The sequence below is a fragment of the Zingiber officinale genome, chromosome 1B (genome assembly GCF_018446385.1).
Source record: "Zingiber officinale cultivar Zhangliang chromosome 1B, Zo_v1.1, whole genome shotgun sequence".
Taxonomy (NCBI): Eukaryota; Viridiplantae; Streptophyta; class Magnoliopsida; order Zingiberales; family Zingiberaceae; genus Zingiber; species Zingiber officinale.
In genome coordinates this window covers 1275035-1296970 of record NC_055986.1, presented here as the reverse complement: position 1 = coordinate 1296970, position 21936 = coordinate 1275035, and the positions used below count along the sequence as shown (strand labels likewise).

Sequence of the window (21936 nt, the reverse complement as noted above, 5' to 3'; positions counted from 1 at the left end):
CAAGCTAAAGAAGAAATGGACCCCGATGTTCTGCTCCTTCCATCGGACGGATACGCACAACACAAGGGATTGTCGAAGTCTTCTCTTGATCGCTCATCCCGTTCCTCGGAATGATGGTCGACGATCTCCCTCGTCCGATAGGCAACAGAGAACTCATGAAGCCGATCGGACGCAACCTGACAGGCGACAACAACAGACTCCCGATCGGCATCGCTCTCCGAGGCAGGAGAATCGGCGAATGTCTAGGGAACGGTCTCGACCGTCCGCTCGGGAAGAAGAAAATAGAAGTAATACTTCCCGAGACGAGATCAACATCATAGCTGGTGGTCCGACCGGAGGAGATTCCAACCGAGCAAGGAAAGCAAGCGTCCGGCAGCTCCAGATCCATGCGGTCGGCTGCAGCCAGGAACGGGCGAGCGGACCAAAAATTAGTTTCGGACCCCGAGACTTGGAAGGAGTGGAAGTCCCCCATGACGACGCCCTTCTCATTAAAGCGGTAATAGCCAACTACACTATTCACCGCGTTTTTATTGACACAGGGAGCTCGGTCAATATCATATTCAAGAAAGCATTCGATCAACTACAAATTAATCGAGCCGAGCTGCTGCCCATGACAACCCCCCTTTACGGGTTTACGGGCAATGAAGTTCAGCCGGTCGGACAGATTCGTCTGGCCATATCGCTGGGAGAGGAGCCGCTCAGGAGGACGCGGGCAGCAAACTTCGTGGTGGTTGACTCTCCATCGTCATATAACGTCATTTTGGGACGACCGACGCTCAGCGAGTTCCGAGCGGCCGTCTCCACCTTCCACCAGAAGATCAAGTTCCCCGTCGAAGACAAAGTGGGAGAAGTACGAGGGGATCAACTGGCAGTTCGGCGATGCTACATCGAGATGGTCCGAGCAGAAGCCAATTCCGCTCGGAAGACGCCCCGGATCGAGGTAAACGCCATCACTGAAAAGCCTCCCTCTTTAGTTTACGAAGAAAAAGAGGAAGTGCAGATACACCCGACCCGATCGGAGGCCACGACCTTCATCGCGTCCGATCTGAAGGCGAATCAGAAAGAGGAGGTGATCCAATGTCTCCGAGGAAACAATGATGTCTCATCCGACGTTAAATATCGAGAGACGAGCCGGCGTCTATAAATCATCCGAGCGGAAGACCGTCGAGCTTCGACGTTAAATATCGAGAGACGAGCCGGCGTCTATAAATCATCCGAGCGGAAGACCGTCGAGCTCCGACGTTAAATATCGAGAGACGAGCCGACGTCTATAAATCATCCGAGCGGAAGACCGTCGAGCGGAAGGACCGGCTAAACGAATTTCGAAATCATCTGGGATTTCAAATTGTCTGTCAGAACATCGAAGTCCCGCTGTTCGAATCGGGACTGCATGGTAGTGTACCATGGACCGAGGGACTGGTCTTCAGGATGAGAAGAACTAGTCATGATCCGAGCGGGAGAAATCAAAAAGGTAGAAATGTAGAAGAAAGACGGTATCAAGTGAAAAGAGCACCCTAGAAGCGAAAACTGGGGAAAGAAATGCAAAGAAAGTACCGGAGACGAGAAAGAAAAGGGGAGAATCTTACAGAAAAAAAAAGAGGATCGAGGGAAGAACACCGAGGATCGACGAAAGCAGGTGAACATGATCGCCGGAGCTCTAGAACGAGGCGAATAACGGGGGGCACGCGCAAGAAGGAGTGAGGCAACGACGGAGCAAACGAAGATTTTATAGGGTGGAGGTCGGGCGGCCTCCACCGTTGGATCCAGGTCACGGGAATCAAAGCGCACATCGCGCCGTCCATTTCGAACCGCCTCGATCCCATCAAAGCACCACACCGTCGCCGTCGTACGATGACGACAGTTCGCCACGTGGCGTTTGGTCATTCGATGCATTTAATGAGCGCATGCTCAGCCCTAATATCGAAGATTGGCACGGGTTACGAGGAGATCGAGGAAGGTTCTGTTGACCAACCTTACAAGGCCATCCTGCGGGAAGCCGAGCGGAGGAGGAGTGCTGAAGATGCCGCCGGCTAGGCTAGTAGTCCGGTCGGTCGGATGATCGCCTTCTTGACTAGACTTGAAGGGAGGCAAGTGATCCAGTTGTTGGAGCAGGGCCCCGTCCGGAGGAGTCAACGCCACGTGGAAGTCAAAGTAGCGGATGGCCGGGGATAGGGGCGGTTCATTGGCCGGGCGGCCCAGCGGTGTCTAGTTGAGGGTTGAAGGTGTCTTGTCGAAAGTCAGGGTTCCGACGCTCAGTGGACAAGATCGCGGGGCCGATCGGATTGCACGCTCAGCCAAAGCCATCAGGTAGCACTGCTAACAGTCTCCACAAAGCACGTGAGTAAGAATCTCCCCAAGTAAACCACCGCGTGCGTCCGGTAGGATGTCGCGGAAGCCGGCCGGTCGGACTCTCTCCAGGGAGTAAGGGCAAAAGGACAAGTGACATCTTTTTCTGACAGCGGGTATGCTCCACTTGTAGGTCATACTTCAAATCTTATGACAGGTGGTTCCGTTGTCCCATCGAGGACACGCTTGGACTGTAGCAGTATGGGTCAGGTAAGCTCACTGACAAGCCTTTACTGGGGTATGGGCCGCGGACACGTGTACACCTCGGTATGTGTACACTCGCTTCTCCGCTGCCCTATATAAAGGCCCTCATTCTTCGCCGGATGTATGCGTTGAACACCTTTGGAGCCACTCTTTTTTGCTGCTTGCTTGCCTGACTTGAGCGTTGGAGGGTCGCCGTCGGGAACCCCTTCCCGGCCCGACTTCTGTGTAGGTTCGCCGGAGGTTCGTGCAACCAGTCGAAGATCCACGTCAGCAGCCGGGGAGAGCCACGTGCCCAGCATCTGTTGATTCAGCCTTCGGACAGGATCATATGATATAATTTTAAAATGATTGAGTGGATTGTAAGATCCATAATAATGAGTGTTAATGTTAAAAGGAATGTGAGTGAAAGAAGGAGATTGTTATAATGAATATGTGGTAGTGGGTCTTATGTTTTTTTAATGAGGTGGTGAATATTATAACAAAATAATATTACGGATGCCCTTATAAATGAATGAACGAGACTGTGATCGTAGCTAGACATCTAGATTACTGATGTCATTGGATGTTATTTTAGCGGTCCTTCAAATGGTTTCATATTCTCTTGAAAGGAATACATAAGGGAATAAATAGAGTGTACATGTCCTAGTACAATGCACAACAATTTGTTTTGTACGAGGAAGGTTAGACATTCAAAGGTATTTTATATCAGTTAAAATCTTAAAATTTATTAAATAGATGGTGTGATTGTTATATTATTCACATATCAATAGACCAATCAATTGAACACAATAATTATTTCAAAATATTTAAATAGGTTTACAGAAGAAATGAAAAGAGCAGAATAGACTAAAAAAAATCTTTTATGCTAAACAGAAAATATTCTAGCCTCTCCTTTCTCCTTTTTAAATATTTCTCTTTAAAAAAAAATAAAAAGAAAGCTCCACATCAGCATGTTGGCTTTTCCCACTGGCTATTGGCAATCAGCATTCTTCTTGGCTTTCCCATGTTCCATTTACAAGGAGAGAAGATTTTTTCTAGTTTTTTTCTGGTTTTTTTTTTCCTTTTGTGTGGTTCACCCGATGAATTAAAGAGGTGTATCCACTATGGCATTCGTAGTCATCAGTCTTCAAAGTGGTCCTAACATAAGGAGAGAACTACCAAGTTACAATAACAACAAATATAAAAGAGAAACATAAAATATTCAGCACACAAGAAGTGAGTATACTTATTCAGCAACGGGCAGTGAGCAGAAATTGAATAGACATGAAGCTATGTAAATATCCCAAAACAAAAGGTATGACCCCAGTATTTGCCCCAAGTTCAGTATCATGTCTTATGGGAACAAGATAATTTGTCCATTCCCATGAATCCATCAAAATCAATAACAAATGAAATTCAAGGAGCGTTTGATTTAGGGGAATAGAAGTGGGGAATAAAAATAAGAATAATTGATTGTCATTGTTAATATTTGAATTATAGGAATATGAATACAAATAAGGAAGTGAATCCTTGAAATAGGGTAATAACTTATTCCCATGTACCTCCCCTTCAATGAGTCATTACCCTATTTTCATCAATCAAAATATTTCCTTATTCCAAAAATACCCTTGACCTAAAACTAAAATTTTCTCCCTTAATATCAAATATCAAAATTTATTTATTTATTTTTTCTTTCATATCACTTCTCTCTTCTTGTTCTCTCTCATCATATTTTCTCTCTCATCATATTTATTCTCTCATCATTTTATCACACACTTTCTCTCTTCTGATTCTCTCCTATCACACTCTCTTTCCTCTTTTTTCTCATTATACTTTCTCTCTCATCATACTTTCTCTCTCCTCAATTTCTTCCATCGCACTCTCTTCCTTCTTTTTTTTCATCATACTTTCTCTCTCATCATACTTTCTATCTCAACATATTTTCTCTCTCATCATACTTTCTCTCCTCAATCTCTCCCATTACACTCTCTTCTCTTTTTTTCTCATCACAGTTTCGCTCTCATTACACTTTCTCTCTCCTCAATCTCCCTTTTCACGCTTCCTCCTTTTTTTCCTCAACACACTTTCTCTCTCATCATACTTTCTCTCTCCTCAATCTCTCTCATCACACTCTCTTCTCATTTTTTCTCATTACATTTTCTCTCTCTTCATCCTCTCCCATCATATTTCTTCTCACATCATATTTTCTTTCACATCTTCTCTCATCATGCTCTCTTCTATCACTCTCTTTTCTCATTTTCTCTCATCACACTTTCTCTCTCTTCATTCTTTCTCATCACACTTTCTCTCTCATCATACTTTCTCTCTTATCATACTTTCTCTCTCATCATTTTCCTTCATCATACTTTTCTCTCACATTCATCTTTCTCTCACATCTAATTTTTTTCTCTTATTTTCTTTGAAGGGTAAAAAATAAAATTTTGATTTATTTCGATAGAAAATATGCAACTAACCAAACATTACTTTTAAGAGTGATATCCATACTCATACCCATTCTCATTCCACAATACAATGATTCCCATTCCGATTCCTATTCTTAGGAAAAAACCAAACGCCCCATCAAATTCGATAGAGAATCCTAGTGGGCTTTTCATTGATATATGAATCTACAGCATGGTGCATAATGGGCATGTCTAATGTGTCATGCTGCTAGTGACTGACAATTTATGAGGGTAGCAAAGCAAATCACAGAAAGCAAAATGTACAAATCAGTCCATGGATCAGAACTGAGCACAGCTAATGCAGCGCAAATTGCGATTCAACGGATTCACCTTTCAAATTTGCGTCGACAAACAAGTCTATTTATAAGACGGTAGAAATAATATATGGAAAATATTATTATAAATATGGTAATATATAATAATAATTATGATGATAATAAATATAGAAATAAGTTATTGTTGTAATTCAAATATGGTAAATATCAGTAATTAAAGTCAAATTTTTAAATATTTGTCGTCATTACATTTGACATCTAAAATACTGGATATATACTTGTCGATGGAAATTAGTTAGTAATATAGTGAATAGAAAAAGGACATTCTCTTGACCAATGGATCAATAAACTTACATAGGTATCGGCCAAAGTTTATGATAGATCAGAAAGCTGAATAGTTGATCTAGAAGAGTCCCACACTCTTAATCAGCTTTGTCGATCGAACAGGTTCTCTGTAAATCTCACTCTTGGCGTAGACTGGACTCACTCGAGACTCAACTCCCCCTCTCTCCCAATCAACCCTGTTGATCAGACAAGTTCTATGTAGACCTCACTCCTAGCGCAGACTGGACTCACTCAGGACTCAGCTCCCCTTTCTCTCGATCAGCCCTGTCGATCGGACAAGTTCTCTGTAGACACCACTCTCAGCACGGACCGGACTCACTCAAGACTCAGCTCCCCTCTCTCCCGATCGACCTTGCCGATCGAAAAGGCTCTCCGTGGGCCTCATTCCTGGTTCAGACCTGATTTGCTCGATGCTCTGTTCCCACTCTCTCGAATGACTCTGTCGATCGGACAATCTCTCAAAGCCCCAATGCTTTACTCCCGGCTCAAACCGAACTCACTCGGGGCTCTGCACCTCATTTTTTCTCTCGATCGGTCTTGCCAATCGGACAAGCCATAAAAGAGTCATTGTTGACATGCTAGACTGCCCATAAAACTCTACTCCCTTTGGGGATGTCGCTATGACCCAGTTAGGCCATATAGAGAAATGAGCTCTCCGACAAGCTCATCATCTAGCTAATAGCCCAAAAAGACTCCCGACTCAAAATCCCATTTACTGCCATTAGTACAGCATATGGGTTTGTCAGAGAATTATATCTATGTATAGATACTTACACGATACACCTTCTCCATGCCAATGTGATTGATGGATGCGATATAAGTATAATGATAAGACAGATTGATTGATTGTAGGATAATACCTCATTAATGCAGAGATTGTGAGGGGCATTATAAAAGGGGGTCCTTCTCTGTTGACACAGATACACGCGCACATGCCCCAACGACCTTCTGATCGGCTAAATTTCCATACTCTCGCGTCTGTTGTAAGTTATAAGTGTAGTTCCCCACACACTCCAGTGAAATTTTGATACTCTTGGTCCTTGACCATGTTATAAGTGTGATTTCCCACATGCCCCAATGACCTTCCGGTAGACTAAATTTCCAGACTCTCGTGTCTCTAAGACTGAGTCATAAGTATGGTCCCCACTCGCCGCTCTGCTCGACACTAGCCTCACTTGCTACTATGCTTTGCACTTGCTTCACTCGTCGAGTTAACATTCATGATAGATGTGATAGACAAATCATAATGAAGATACGACCTCACGCATATCACTGCGCCTTACCGTACATTTATAACACTTACAAAACCTATTACTTCCCATTATCAAACATTTATGAGGCCTCCCATCCTGTTTTTTTGAGAAAGATGATGATAAAAGTAAGTTTGACAGAAAGGTATCAAATTTTTGATGAGTTAGACAAAATTAAGATAGTATCTAGTCAGTCAACATGATCCTCTTTCGACTAGACTTGAAGGGGAGAATTGTGATATGGTGAATAAGGAAAGGGTTGCCCTGAGGGTCCAAGGGGTCAATAAACTTGCATAGGTAGCGGTCAAAGTTCACGATGTGTCAAAAGTAGAATAGCTGGCCTAGAAGGGCCCCACGCCCCGATCGATCCTATCAATCAAACAGGCTCTTTGTAGACCCCACTTCTGGCATGGACTAGACTCACTTGGGACTTAACTCCCCTCTCTCCTGATCGGCCCTGCCGATCGGATAGGTTCTCTGTAGACCTTACTCCCGACACAGATTAGACTCACTCGGGACTCAACTCACCTCTCTCCCGATCGACCCTGTTAATCGGAATGGCTCTCCATGGGCCTTATTTTTGGCTCAGGGCTTGGTTCCCACTCTCCCGATCGACCTTGCCGATCGAACAATTTCTCAAAGCCCCAATGTTGTACTCCCGGCTCAGACCGGACTCACTCGGGGCTCTGCTTTTTGTTTTTTCTCTTGATAGGTCTTACCGATCGAACAGGTCATAAAAGAGTCAATGTTGACTTGCTAGACTGCCCATAAAACTCTGCTCTCTTTGGGGATGCCGCTACAATCTGATTAGGTCATATAGAGAAATGTCTGAGAAGTTCATCTTCATCCACAACGTCTTGCGACAATGTTGTGTAACTCGGTGATAATGCAGTCTCTCCTTATTTGGACTACATCACTTCTCATGGGCGGTTATCATGGTGCCGTGACATTTGGATTATCATGTTTAAGCATTTTGCTCATGTGGATCGGTTCACTAAGCTTGACAATCTTGGTTGCCATTCTAATACCATGTATTTCTACCTCCCCTGTACCTTATATTGCAAACCCGTGGTTAGTGATTGGCTTATTTGGTGGACCTGCCATGCTTGGGGCATTAGCTGGTCAACATCTGGGCTTTCTTTTCATCATCAAATATTCAAGAGACGTTTTTTCTAAGAGAGTGCCAATATTACCATCACAGACTCTAGAAAATGTAATTCGGTTGGAGGCTGAAAGATGGCTTTTCAAATCTGGTTTTATTCAGTGGCTTATTCTTCTTATAGTCAGCAACTACTTCAAGGCTGGGAGTTCATATGTTGCCCTTGTTTGGTTGGTCACACCAGCTTTTGCTTGTAAGTTTCAGAACTCTTATCTATCATATTTGCAAAACGTATAACCATTATATTTTGCTGTTTCTGTTGCAGATGGTCTAATGGAAGCAACACTGACCCCATCACGGCTTCCCAAGCAGCTTAAAATTACAACACTAATTCTGAGTCTATCACTACCTATTTTGCTCTCTTCTGGTACACTAATTCGGGCTGTTGGCACAATAATTGGCATTCTTGTCCGATCGGAAAGGTAAAATTTCCATTTCCATTTTACATATTGGTTTAGAAGAAAATAATTGATCAATTTGTTTACTTATGTTTCAAATAATTTCATCAGCATATTGTGTTATTTCTGGATTATTTTGATTTTCAGAGGGCAACTTAAAAATTGCAACGTCTATTTCTGTGTTGCTTTTGTATTACTGGGAACCTGTCATTTTTATAAACAGTCTGTCTTGCTAAAATTGGCATGCAGGAACCCTGGTGCCAGACCCGAATGGCTTGGGAGTCTTGTAGTTGCTGTATTAGTTTCTGCAATTGTTTGTCTTACACTAGTTTACCTCCTTTCATACATTCATCTTTCAGGTACCTTTTTTTCTTCTAGTCATCTAACTATTAGCCTAGTTCCATTTTTCTACTGAGCTTCCAGTTCTTCCTTTTTTTCCCCTCTTTATCGTACTGTGCATAGGATGCCATATTTTATTTGTTATCCTTTTGAACTTAGCCAGTTAAGACATACATTCTCTTAAATTGTTAAGCCAATTAATATTAAGTAGTTAAAACCCATTAACACATATTTCATTAAGGAAAGAGGATGAGGAATCAGAAGTGCTCTATATTTAATTTCTGCAAAATTTTAGGAAGCAAAAAAAAAAAATGTAGATAAACCTTAATTTCAAAGCTTACATTTTAGCTCTTGATAATTAAAAATCTGCGTCTCTTTACATCATCCCTTTTTTTCAAATTGTAAAAATTATATGTAACAGATAATATTTTATATCCCCTACTACAATCATCTAAAAGTCCATCAAATAACAATAAACAAAACAAAGAACAAACAAGCCCTCTCAAATCCATCCATCCATCTGGATCCATTTTGTCAATTCCTACTTTCTGTTCAGTAAACTTCCTAAGAATCAAAGCAATGGTAACGTTAACAACCCAAGACTAAATAATCCCCACGTGTTGAATCTAATCATGATACAGCTTGTAAATTCACCAACAGGTAGTGATAGATTCAATTCCGGTTTCAGCAGAGTAGCGCGTTTGAGAAACTGAAGAATACCTTGCTACTTCTCAAATGCATCTGCTTCCTTCAGCTTCCTTCATCGCCACTATAAATTCTTCCTCCTCCATATTATACAACTGTTGGAGCAGTATTACTCTTTAGCTATGGTAATTTTATTTTACTCTGTAGGAAAAATAATATGAACAAGCTGATTCTGTACTTTGCTTGTTTGTATAAAGTTAAATATTTTTGGGCTTCTTTTGAGCTGCAAGTGATGTATGATGGTCATAAAAGTCATCTTTTATGCTGACCGTGATAGTAGGTGAACAACATCACAACTTTTTATCCATTTTCTAGAATCATATTTAGCAAAATCAGAGTCAAATTCCAATTGAAGGGATAATAACATGTATAAATAGGACTCAACATAGAAACCCTAGATCTAGAATATCAATGGGGACTAAGCCCACTATTGACTATACCAGTAACTCGGAATCTAATTCCTCTAACAGAAGCTATGTCAAACCAATGAAAATAGTAGTGATGGACGCCTACATATGAAGGTCAATTTGCAGGTTCCCCCAGGAGATTTTCTTATTGGGTAGTGTGCATAGGTGATTTTTCAATTTTTGCTGCTAGGAGTATTCAAATCCTTTGCTTTTGGCCAATTTGGAGAAAGATTTTATCAACACTTGTCTACTCAATTGATGGCATGCACAACAATAGCATATTTATCAAACATTTGGAAACTAAAGGTTTTAATTTAATAGACCATGAAATGAAATTTTAGTAGCTAGAAAGAATTGAAAGACTAGTTAAGATAATAAACATATAAGAACTTTAGACATTGTGGATTTATTATTCAACTTTTTGACATTTTGTATCTATTATTCAACAAGGAAATACCAATAGTTGAAATGGAAAGAAGCTTCAAGAGTCATCATCATCTATCTACCCCTTCTATCCAAAGGAAAAAATTACAAGAAATTAATGTTTAAGATGGATGTGTAAAATTACTAGAGGATAAAAGCTAAGACAGCAATATTAGGTATAGCTTCAAATATTAAAATTAGGCTCATGTTAAAAAGAGACAGGGAGATTCTATAGTTAGAAGAGCTAAATTAATTAAAAAGCAAGGTGTAAAGGTTATAGGAAAACCAAAAAAATAGTTAATATAATAAAAAATAATTTAATAAATTTGAATATTATTAATAATATACTCTTGAATAAAGGTTGAGGGAGGGATAAAATTCATGTACATCAAATAGGACTTACCAAATAAATTTCTTTTTGTTGGTTCCATGCTTATTCTGTCAAGCATACCTTGAATCAAGAGGATCATCTGTAGGTGCAAAAAGACCAGTGATCATTTCAATTCTTATGCTTCTCGCACTTGCATTGGCTGCTGTAAATACTGGCCTCTTTCCAACATTTACCGAAGACTTTTCTCGGGCTGTAAATGTAAGTTACATTTTTTGTGTTATTATTCTTTTTATCTTTATTATGGATTTTGTTATTATATCATACTAAACCACAGAATTTTGTATAATAACTCAAACTCTTTGTAGCAGTAGATAACTTCATACATATGTTTTGAACATAGATCTAATGCTTTCTGCAACAACCACATTAATATGGAGACATACGAAACTGATTCATAGCAGTGACAGAGAGCACTAGGCTAGTAGCCATACTGCATAATGCCAAATATGAAATGAGGTGAGGATGGACCGTTAGTTTGATTCAACTGAACAATTGGTCAATAAGTTTGAAGACAAGCAACACATTACACGTCCTTGGTTCTTGTCACCTCCTTTCCTAATAGAATCAATGTTTGGTTGAGCACTTTAAACAGTATAATCTTCTATTTTTTTCCTGACAAAATCAATTTAATTGTATATTTGCCTTTTGGATCTAACAACTATTTGGTATACTCTGATGTGATACAAAGATATACTTAAATGCATTCACATTTATGTTATTAGCACCATTATGACATCATGAAGGAACCTTTTTTCTTGTGCCGCCCTTTCCGAGCCTTACCTCGATAGGAGTCTAGTACTCAATTTGACTACTATATGCATCACAAGGCCATATTTTGGATCAGTTTTTTGAGGCACCCATTTTTAATTGGACTTTATCAAGTGTTTACTGCCTTTATTTCAGGCAATAGATAAAATTTTACAGATTAAATTATAACAGATGCTTCCTTAACTGTGCAATTTTATTATCATGTGGTATCTGCTAATTTCCTGTATGTATCACAGGTTGTGCATGTGGTGGAGACAAAAGGAAACTCTGATGAAAATCAAGATGCATCATCCTTCATTTCATTATTCTCTTCTACCCCTGGAAAACTGTTTGAAGAAGCAAAGAATTTAAAGGATGAAGAATTCACTTGTGGATGGAATAAGACGGTTGATTATGTTTCTTTTACTGTTAAATATGGCTGCTGGAGTTCCAAAGATTCCAGAAGTGGATGGAGTAATTCAGACATCCCTGTAGTCCATGTTGAACATGATTCTAGGACGATAAATGGTAGAGAAACGAAAGTATTTATTGACGCTAAAACTTCAAAACGTTGGTCCCTTGCTATCAATAGAGAAGCAATCAGAGACTTCACATTTGAAGGTGGGAATTATTATAATCAGCTAGTAATTTGGATTAACTTTTCTTCTGGTGGTTGAATAGTTGATACTAAATTATTTGAATCAAAATAAAACACTATTTCTACTGCAATTAGATTACTAAGATAAATATATGGCTACTATGATCAATAAGTAGCACAAAGTTCTTTACATGAATCTACTGTTCTCTCAATTGCTTGTCAACTTTGTTCTTTGTAAAAGAATGCTTGACAAAAATTGTTTTGCATCTAACTGCTGCTTGTGTACGCGGACAGCTGACGCGCAAGAATTGGTACCAGTTGGCAGCAAGAGTGAGGTCGATGGATGGCATTTTATTCAGTATTCAGGTGGAAAAAATGCTCCCACTAAATTCAATTTGAACCTTTATTGGTTAGACAACACCACGCATTCATCACAAGGAGCTTATAAACCTGGTGGCTCCCCTCTCTTACTGAAGGTAAGGACAGATTTGGACAGAGTCACACCAGCAGTTAAGAGGGTTCTGGAGAAGCTCCCGCCTTGGTGTTCCCTGTTCGGTAAATCCACCTCGCCATACACATTCTCTTTCTTAACCACTCTCCCAGTTGATTTCTAGATACTCTCTCTCTCTCTCTTGTAGTAGAGCACTCTTGCTTTCAGAATTTGGATGTATTATGTATAAGATGTTATTTAAAACAATGTGGGATGGTTTTGCCAGTATTCGTTCTTTAGAACATGCCAATCTGTTGTTGATTGGAAATAGATTGAAACGCTGATGATTTTTTGTAAATGCGGGAGGGGAATAATAATGGATGCTGCTGAAATTACCTGGGGTATCATGGCATGATGTTTATAGCTTATTAAACTAAAATAGTGGAGTATTTGAAGTTGAGTACGATGTCGCATTTGATTATTTTTGTTGCTGTCTTAAGGGGCTGATGCCTCGCCCCGTTTTGTGGAGCATGTAATATATATATTTTTTGTTGTCACGTTGAGTGGAATTTAAATATTTTGTAACATGTCTTCATTTGTATGTCCAATGTTCTCATCATCCGATTGCTACAGGATATCCAAAGAAATCTAGCTTGTGAAGCTAATCCACAGGAGCAGTGATTTCATGCAAATGGAGTGAAATTAACAGCGAAAAATCAGATGGGGATCATCAATCTGATTACATCAATCATGTCTAGCAACTCAGTGAAATAAAAATAACTGAATTGTGTGATTGTTTAACTAGCAATTATATGTTTTGATAGTGCAAAAAATTATAAATGTTTTCATAGATTTATATTCATGAATAATAATTATTCCTTACTCTGCAAAAAAAAAAAAAAAGAAGATATTGTGTGAATAAAGTAGTTTTTGAGTTAGGTAGATGATCACAAATGAGCTAATTAAATCGATCAAATTTAGCAAAAGATGGTGATTTTTTTTTAAAAAAAGTACACATTGTATATTATCTACATTTCCCAATCAAAATAGTGTTCATTCCCTAAGAATCAATTAACTTTATGCATTCAGGTGTCAATCTCTAGATGCTTGTGTAGCAAGAATGCCGCTATGAACAATAAGGTGTGTTTTTCTTTAGGAGGAAAAATAACATATCAGAAACAACCACAAGGTAGCTGAAGCTATTCCTCACGGTGCATGACGCTCAACGAAAGATTGAATCAAGGGATTTACTAGATCTGGAGCTTCATCCTACGAAGTCGAAAAAAAAAAGATCTCATTAAACAAGATATCGGCGACAAACTAGTAATAGTTCACTGAACACTGAACCTGTGGGCAGTGGCCAACATCGGGAAGGACAACAAAATCTTCGACAGCTTTAAACTCGGCATACTTTTGCCCGAGTTCGACAGGCTCCCATGGATCCTTATCGCCCCAAGCTATCAAAACTGGACACTGAAAGAAACACAAAGGGAAAAGTTTGCAGGCCTATGGATTTATTAAAGACCCAAGTGCATCATATCACTGACCTCAACTTTGGGAAGCAATTCTTCAGGTAGAGGACCACCTGAATAGCAGATAAACTCAAGGAATACTTCTGCGGCACCAGGATCAAGTCCTGGTTGCAAAATGAGCTGAACTAGTTCATCTGTCACGGCTGATGTGTCATGATAACACTAAAAGGAAAACATTATCAAAATCGTCAAACATTATAAAAATAAACAGTTATTCTAACCTTTATATGTCATAGAGAAAAAAAATGTTTTTTGTACTTTTCAATCATTGTGCGGAGTCAATGTAGAACCATATAGCCGACTGGGATAAAAACTTATTGTTGTTGTTGGATGATTTTCAAACATATTCAAGGAGCAAAGACTATTTCAGTTGATTAGTCAATATGATTCTACATTGATGCTGCACAAACTGAGACCAGTTAGAAGTTCTCTATTTTGTTACAAATTTACATTCTATTCTATCTAGTGATCTAGTGGAAAAGTGTAGTCTTGCTCCAAAAGTGATACCTTGAAATTACAAATACTTGCATTATATAAATAAGAAATTATCTAAATGGAAAATTAACATAAAGACCATATGCATTCTTGCATGGATTTTAGTTTCTTCTTATCACCATCAAACATGTTTGTCTTAACTATCTGGATTTCAATTTGACTACATGAATCTTATCCCATTGAGCTCTACACAAAGCTTTAATCTCTTTTGCAGGCATTAATTTTACACCATTTGATGATATGAGTTAACCAGGACACTGATGGGGAGTTCAATTTTGAAAAAACATATGGGCTCCTATGTACTAAATAGGAATAATACCGACAGAAAATAACATTCCTAAAGCAATTGTCTGGGTTCACTTTGACTATGATCGACAGTAATTTTCATCTTTTCTTACATGTATGTCACGTTTCCATTTTTCAGTCAAAGACCACATGCTGCTATAGTAAAAACTTCAGATCTAGCTACAGCACATGACCACTTCAGGTTGCTTATTTTCCAACCCCAAAATGAAGGTTTCAAGTTGAACCCTCACTTTTGTAAACTATCCTATATGAAAATAAACCTGATCCTAATAATAAAATTTCATAAGTTTAAGGCACAAAAAAAAATCATATTATTTATATTTGAAAATTTACCTGGAATAGAATACTTCTGATAGATTCTGGGGTGGCAATTGCTTTAAAGAAAAGCTTTCCAACAGCTGTGTTCCTGCGACAACAGAATTTGAAGTTTTAGGTGTGTTCGTACAAAATATAATATTGCACGGTGGCACAAGTATCTACCTCAAGAAGCTCTGGAAGGATAGGATGAAAGGTCTTCCGTACCAAGGCTGTTTCTTTATGTGTAGCATTCTTAAGGAAATATTTAACAGGAAGATACCCTTGCAGATCTGAGGCTGCATAACTGCTGCCTGAAGGCCTACAACGCCTGTGAAGAAATACTATTTAGTGTTGGATCCTCATCAAATCCTTTTGACATAGGAAAATCATTGTAGTTGAATGGGACACTATTATCTTGATACAATTTCAGTCTCATTGATACAATTTCACGTTCTTCATTGTTTATCCAATTCCTGAATGCCTAGGAACTTTTAGTAAAAATGAAGCTACAAGATGAAAGATTCTAAAACTCAATTGAGAAAACCTGAATGCCCATAAAGAAAACATGAACTACCAACACCGAAAAAATGTTTACATTGGTTGGAAAAAAAGCATTGGAGGGGTTATTGTAGAAATTCCAGAAATCCTACAAAAAGATGACAGAAAAGGAAAGTTTTGCATAAATAGAACATAGAAACTTCTCAAAATTGAAAGAAGAGAATTGTCTTTTCATTTTGCAGTGATATCAATAGAAAGTGACCAGGATTAATCATTAGTTCATTACCAAGTAAAAGCTGCCAAAGATTAAGAAACTTTTAGCCTCACCTCCAATAGAATTGCATATGAAGAATGCTTTCTCTTTGACAACATCAACACAAAAATCATTCAGCTGATCTGCCCATGTCTCAAATGTATAGAATGAACCTGTTCCAACTTCTCGTGGGTTTGGCTTATCAGAATAACCATAACCAATCAGATCAATAGAGTAAACCCTGTTGGATTTTGCAAGAATTGAAATATTTTTTCTCCAATGGTCACTGCAAAAGGAGACTGATATCAACAATTCTAGTAGGAGATATGTTGTGGTCCTGAACACCCTAGTTTCAGATAAGGGCTAAAGCTGTAGAAGTTTCCTTCTATCAGAAACTGAATTTACTAGGAATGATTTTAATGTTCCATTTTTCAGTTTTAACATAGACTAGCTATATGTCCAGCTTAAAGAAGACAATCCACAGACAATTTTGTTTTAACCAGAAACCTAGTGAAATACAAGAAGAAACAATTATGTAATTTTAAAGTAATCTAATATCTAAGTATGGTCCAGTCAGCACTCCAGTAGACTCACTAACCAATTTAGACAAATGGGATACCATATTCTCGTTCCTTTAGAAACATCAAGAAAAAATGAATAGGGATTAACAAGGAAAAAATGGCAGACATCAAAGTGAATCAGAAGATATTCAATGCCATCTAGCTGCCCCTATAAGGACAATTGCAAGCGTACGCCTCTGAATTTAAATTTAGAGCATAGAAGATTTGCAATTTAGAGGCTTTTGCAGATTAAACTCAAAAACCAAGTCAAATTCATAATGATTTATAGCTCATATGAATGCAAACAAATAAGATACCCGTTCGAGTTGCAACATCAAGAACATGATAACATACATGAACAACAGTTTTGATATAAAGAATAGTACTTGATCACGCAACCAAGTCCTAAAGAAGCAATGCGCATACTAATATCAACCACATAACACTGTCTGCAAGTAAAACCAAGATTGTATGGTGGCATAGACCTGTTTGCCCCAAAACCGTGAATTAGAACTAATGCTGGTCCTGTATTTCCTGATGACTGATAACGAATACGGTAACCTCGCCAATTCCATGATCTGTAAAAAATAGAAGACAGTTTGTATTACATAATGGAGAAATAAACAGTAAAACATGTTCTTGCACAATTACCCCTACTGTTATATTCAAACCAGAAATTAATCCTTAAATAACAAAACCAACGCATTGTGGAATCCAAAGATGCTACCTGGTGAAAACTTCAGGTTCACCGGAGGTGGAAGGGGTAATCGCGGGATCGTGCGACCTCTTCTCTTCGCCGGTTTCTTGAGCCGAAACACTGCAGCACCGAATCCTGCGGCTCCAAATCGGATCGAGGCGAGGGAAGGGAGCACGTTTAGGCTCCGAGATAGGCTTCGGAAGGCCGCCGGGATCGAAAAAGACTCCTTGGCTCCGTCGAGGGTGAGGAAGAAGAGGAGTAGGCAGGATGGGAGCGGAACCGAGGCTCGCCATGATCGATTCTAGGCTCGGATCTAAAAACAGAAGCTCGCTCTCGCCCTTACAGCCGCATTTCAGGGCGACGAGGAATTGCCAAGAACACAGTGTGCAGTGTGTGGAGAATCACGAATGGCTGTGTATTTCAGGGCGACGAGCAATTGCCAAGAATAGAATGTGTGGAGAAGCACGAATTAAAAACATTAATTGAAAGTAAATGAAATAAGGGTAAATTTGCATACACTCCCCATTGGTAAACACAATTTTATATGTAGTCCTCATCCATGAAAAACTTTCTTTTTACTCCCCAGTCAAACATATTTACCTAATTGCCCATGATATTTTTAGGTACAAAAAGTCCAAAAATCAGTATAAATTCTCTTAAATTCAGTATATTAAATTAGAATCTAGTATATTTCTATTAAATTGAGTACGATTCTTTTTTCACCTCAAAATATTCTCGATTTTAGTTTAATGTGCTGAATTTAATAGAAAATATACTCGATTTTTAATATAAAGTGCTGATTTTAAGAAGAACTATACTCATTTTCGGACTTTTTGTACTCAATTTTTGACTTTTTGTACCTAAAAAATATGGGTTAATTTCAATAGAAAATATACTCGATCCTAGTATAGAGTACTGGATTATAGTGTAAAGTGCTGAATTTAACAAGAATTATACTTATTTTTAGACTTTTTATACCTAAAAAATAAGAGGGATAATTTTGATAGAAAATATACTCTATTTTTAATATAAAGTACTGACTTTAAGAAAAATTATACTCGTTTTCAGACTTTTTGTACTCAATTTTGGACTTTTTGTATCTAAAAAATCTGAGGGACAATTTAGGTATCAATATTTGCATGAGGGAGTTGAAACAAGTAATACTTTGCATGTAGGGAGTGAAAGTTGAAACAAGTAATACTTAGCATGTAGGGAGTGGAAATAAAGTTTTTTAGGCATGGAGATTGCATGTAAAGTTATGATTACGATTGGAGATTTTTCTCTAATTTACCGATGAAATAACTAATCAATATAAAAATTTATAGAAAAATGATAAAAAAAACCAAAAAAGTGCTGGCGAAGGCCCCTCCAGCAGCTGGATCTGATCATTTAATTCCAGCCATTCGTTTGTCAACCGTAAGGATTAAATGGAGCTAGATCTAAGCGTTGGATTGAAGGCCTTCACACAATCTTGATGGACCGAGACCCTTCACGCCAGCCCTATTCAGATTTTCTTTTATAGCAATTCAATCAAGCATGATTTTCAAACCCACAATTCAGAGTTCAACAACGGCTAAAACATGACGCAGAAAACAAAGTGCTCAAGTCTGGTACCAACTCACGAAGCAAATGACAGTGCAAATTAATAAACGCAAGCAATTACTAAGAAGCAGCCACCAATGCTCAGTAGTCTTCTGGCTCCTCGTCCTCCTCTCCACCCTCTGCACCAACCTCCTCATAGTCCTTCTCAAGTGCAGCCAAATCCTCCCGGGCCTCAGAGAACTCTCCTTCTTCCATGCCTTCGCCTACGTACCAATGGACGAACGCACGCTTGGAGTACATCAGGTCGAACTTGTGATCAATCCTTGAGAACACCTCAGCCACAGCAGTGTTGTTGCTGATCATGCATACAGCGCGCTGCACTTTAGCTAAGTCACCTCCAGGAACCACAGTTGGTGCCTGATAGTTGATTCCACACTTGAATCCAGTAGGGCACCTTCAGAAAAAAAAAATAATCTCAAGGCACTCGATTTTAGATCATGGAATTTATTGCACTAACAAAGGGGAAAGACTGAGTGTGTTTACCAGTCGACAAATTGGACAGTTCTCTTCGTCTTGATGGTTGCGACAGCGGCATTCACATCCTTGGGCACGACATCACCTCGGTACATCAAACAACAAGCCATGTATTTGCCATGCCTGGGGTCACATTTTGCCATCATGTTTGATGGGTCAAACACTGCATTTGTAATTTCAGGGACAGAGAGTTGCTCGTGGTATGCTTTTTCAGCAGAGATAACAGGCGCATAGGAAGAGAGCATAAAGTGGATTCTAGGATAGGGCACTAGGTTGGTCTGGAACTCGGTAATATCCACATTAATAGCTCCGTCGAACCTCAGAGAAGTAGTTAAAGAGGATATGACCTGAGATATCAACCGGTTCAAGTTGGTGTAAGTTGGCCTCTCAATATCTAGAGCTCTCCTGCAGATATCATAAATTGCTTCATTGTCTAGCAGAACTGCAACATCAGTGTGTTCAAGCAAGGAGTGAGTAGAAAGCACACTGTTATATGGCTCCACAACTGCTGTTGAAACCTACAACCATGAATATCACAGTTTAAGTCCAATTTATTTTACAAAACAAAATAAACTTACAGAACTTCACCTAGATGCACTATGAGTCAAACAAAAAAAGACAATTTTTGTGCTAGTGCCTAGGCAAACAAGGTATCTAATTGCACATGGCCAAATATCGGTGGGACCGACATGTCTACAGCTACCAAATTATTTCCATTGATACAAATACAATTATGTGATTCTGATAGATCTTTTGAGATCTGTGTTGAATGTAAGTTCTGCAATATTAGTACACAGTAAATTATTATACAATTAAGAGAGGTTACATATTATAATTTTCAACATATATCAACCTTTGTTGTTCTTGACTTCTTCAAAATCAAAATCCTCGGCAAATTCTAAAATCCATAGTGCAATTTTAGTGACATCTTGATTTTTTTTTTCAAAAACTAAGTATTTTTTATTTAAAGTTAATTAAGCTTTTGCCATATAATCTTCAGTGAACAAACAAATGGCCTACTATCAGTATGCTTCATCAGCATATATATCCTAGTGATGCATAATTTTGATATATGCCACTAATTACTATACTTTCATTACTAATTAGTAACTACTAACTACTGAAATATGCCACTATCTACAGTCACAAAGGATGAGATTAAGCAAACAAGTTCAGATCAAGAAATTTAACTTGAATTGAGAGCAGACCAGCTTCAAAACTTTGTGTACCTGAGGAGAAGGATAAATGGTGAAACCAAGCTTTGACTTCTTCCCATAGTCCACCGACAAACGCTCTAGCAGCAAAGAACCCAAACCAGATCCAGTTCCACCACCAACAGCATTGAAAACCAAAAATCCTTGCAAACCAGTGCAATTATCTGCTAATTTCCTAACTCGGTCAAGGCAGAGATCAACAATTTCCTTGCCAACTGTCGTTCATGCACACACATCAAGATCAATTCCAGACCTAGTATCAGAAAATCAACTTCGCCCATGAGAAAAAACAGAGCCAGTACCTGTGTAGTGCCCCCGAGCAAAGTTATTTGCAGCATCCTCCTTCCCAGAGATGAGTTGCTCTGGGTGGAAGAGATGACGATAAGCTCCGGTCCTCACTTCATCAATCACTGTAGGCTCCAGATCTACAAAGATGGCCCTTGGGACATGCTTCCCAGCACTGGTCTCACTGAAGAAGGTATTAAATGCATCTGTTGCATCTCCCACTGAAGTATCACTGAGGAAACAGTAAAAAAAAAATAAAAACGTATCAGAAAAAACCAACCAGATCAAAATCAGAATTTTTCATAAGCAAACCAGGATGCTTTTATCACTGATTCAGTTGGTAGTAGGCATATATAAATTCATTAAAGATATTTAATTCGTCAAAGATTGTTAAAGCTATCTAATGCATGAGAAGTTTGATAAGGAATTAAGGAAAAAGGAACAATAGTTCTTAATTATTGAAGGTGATATACAAACACAGATTAAGGTCTGGAACTCCAATTAAGGAGATAATACTAACAAAGTCTTTACTCTAAACAAAATATATGAGTCGACTAAAAAATCACGATTCCTGAACTAAGCTTTAGGCTTTCTTTTCTTTAAAAAAAAATACCGTCAACAAAGAATGATGTGAAACAACTTTTTGCCAACTCCTGAAACCTCACTTTCTTCAACATGTAGACAACAAAATATGCCTCCTAGGACAGATCCGATACAAATGTTAGTAGATCACAAACTAGTAAGTCAATCTGAGGTTAATCAAGTGGACAAAAGATACATCGAGTGCATTTTTCTCTCTAAAGCCTGTCACACTTCGGCGGTACAAAAAAACCAAAGCATCTTGTAAATAACAAAAAAAAACACACAACTACAAACCCCAAACAATAAAGCAATTACAAAAAGAACGTTTCCTCCCTAAGAAAAAAAAATGCAGACAGTTTTCCATCAATGAAATCTAAGCGGAAAGCAGATCTAACTTACCTCGGCATCATGCCATCAGGCTGGATGCCGTGCTCGAGGCAGTAGAGCTCCCAGCAAGAGTTGCCGACCTGGATGCCGGCCTGACCAATGTGGACGCTTATGATCTCCCTCATCTTCTTCCTTTTCGGTAGCCCTACGGCGCTCGCTTGCAAAGGACGAGCTTACTTGGTGAGAAAGAGGAGAGAGAGCCGGGATCTCGGCGGCGATCTAGATCTAGACAATGGACCGGGGGAGAGAGGAAGGGGTTCATTTATCTAATAACGGGGACGGACGAGGCGAGGGCG

General features: G+C 39.0%; 3 protein-coding genes across 4 annotated transcripts; 1 reads left to right on the top strand and 2 right to left on the bottom strand.

The window, feature by feature from the left end:
- The first annotated feature begins 1851 nt into the window (after positions 1-1851).
- On the top strand, positions 1852-12743 carry LOC121992784. Its single transcript, XM_042547352.1, has 7 exons — positions 1852-1957; positions 7698-8213; positions 8286-8442; positions 8668-8777; positions 10769-10881; positions 11688-12051; positions 12323-12743. The coding sequence occupies exons 1-7, from the start codon at positions 1852-1854 to the stop codon at positions 12640-12642; spliced, it is 1686 nt and encodes a 561-aa protein (XP_042403286.1). The 3' UTR covers positions 12643-12743.
- Positions 12744-13499: 756 nt separating this feature from the next.
- Positions 13500-17546, bottom strand: LOC122046166 (pheophytinase, chloroplastic-like). Of its 2 annotated transcripts, none has more exons than XM_042606730.1 (8): positions 17127-17546; positions 16885-16977; positions 15914-16080; positions 15272-15416; positions 15125-15197; positions 14006-14152; positions 13806-13931; positions 13500-13727 (listed from the first exon to the last, which is right to left on the bottom strand). In XM_042606730.1, exons 1-8 carry the CDS (start codon positions 17387-17389, stop codon positions 13665-13667), a joined length of 1077 nt encoding a protein of 358 aa, XP_042462664.1. In that variant the 5' UTR covers positions 17390-17546; the 3' UTR covers positions 13500-13664. The 2 variants fall into 2 exon arrangements, with proteins under 2 accessions (XP_042462664.1, XP_042462655.1); XM_042606721.1 differs by having other exon boundaries at positions 15914-16125; positions 17127-17545.
- A 1064-nt stretch (positions 17547-18610) lies between these two features.
- Positions 18611-21903, bottom strand: LOC122046157 (tubulin alpha-5 chain-like). The gene is made up of 5 exons (XM_042606710.1): positions 21653-21903; positions 20689-20903; positions 20402-20601; positions 19182-19690; positions 18611-19092 (listed from the first exon to the last, which is right to left on the bottom strand). The coding sequence occupies exons 1-5, from the start codon at positions 21763-21765 to the stop codon at positions 18780-18782; spliced, it is 1350 nt and encodes a 449-aa protein (XP_042462644.1). The 5' UTR covers positions 21766-21903; the 3' UTR covers positions 18611-18779.
- Positions 21904-21936: the final 33 nt, after the last annotated feature.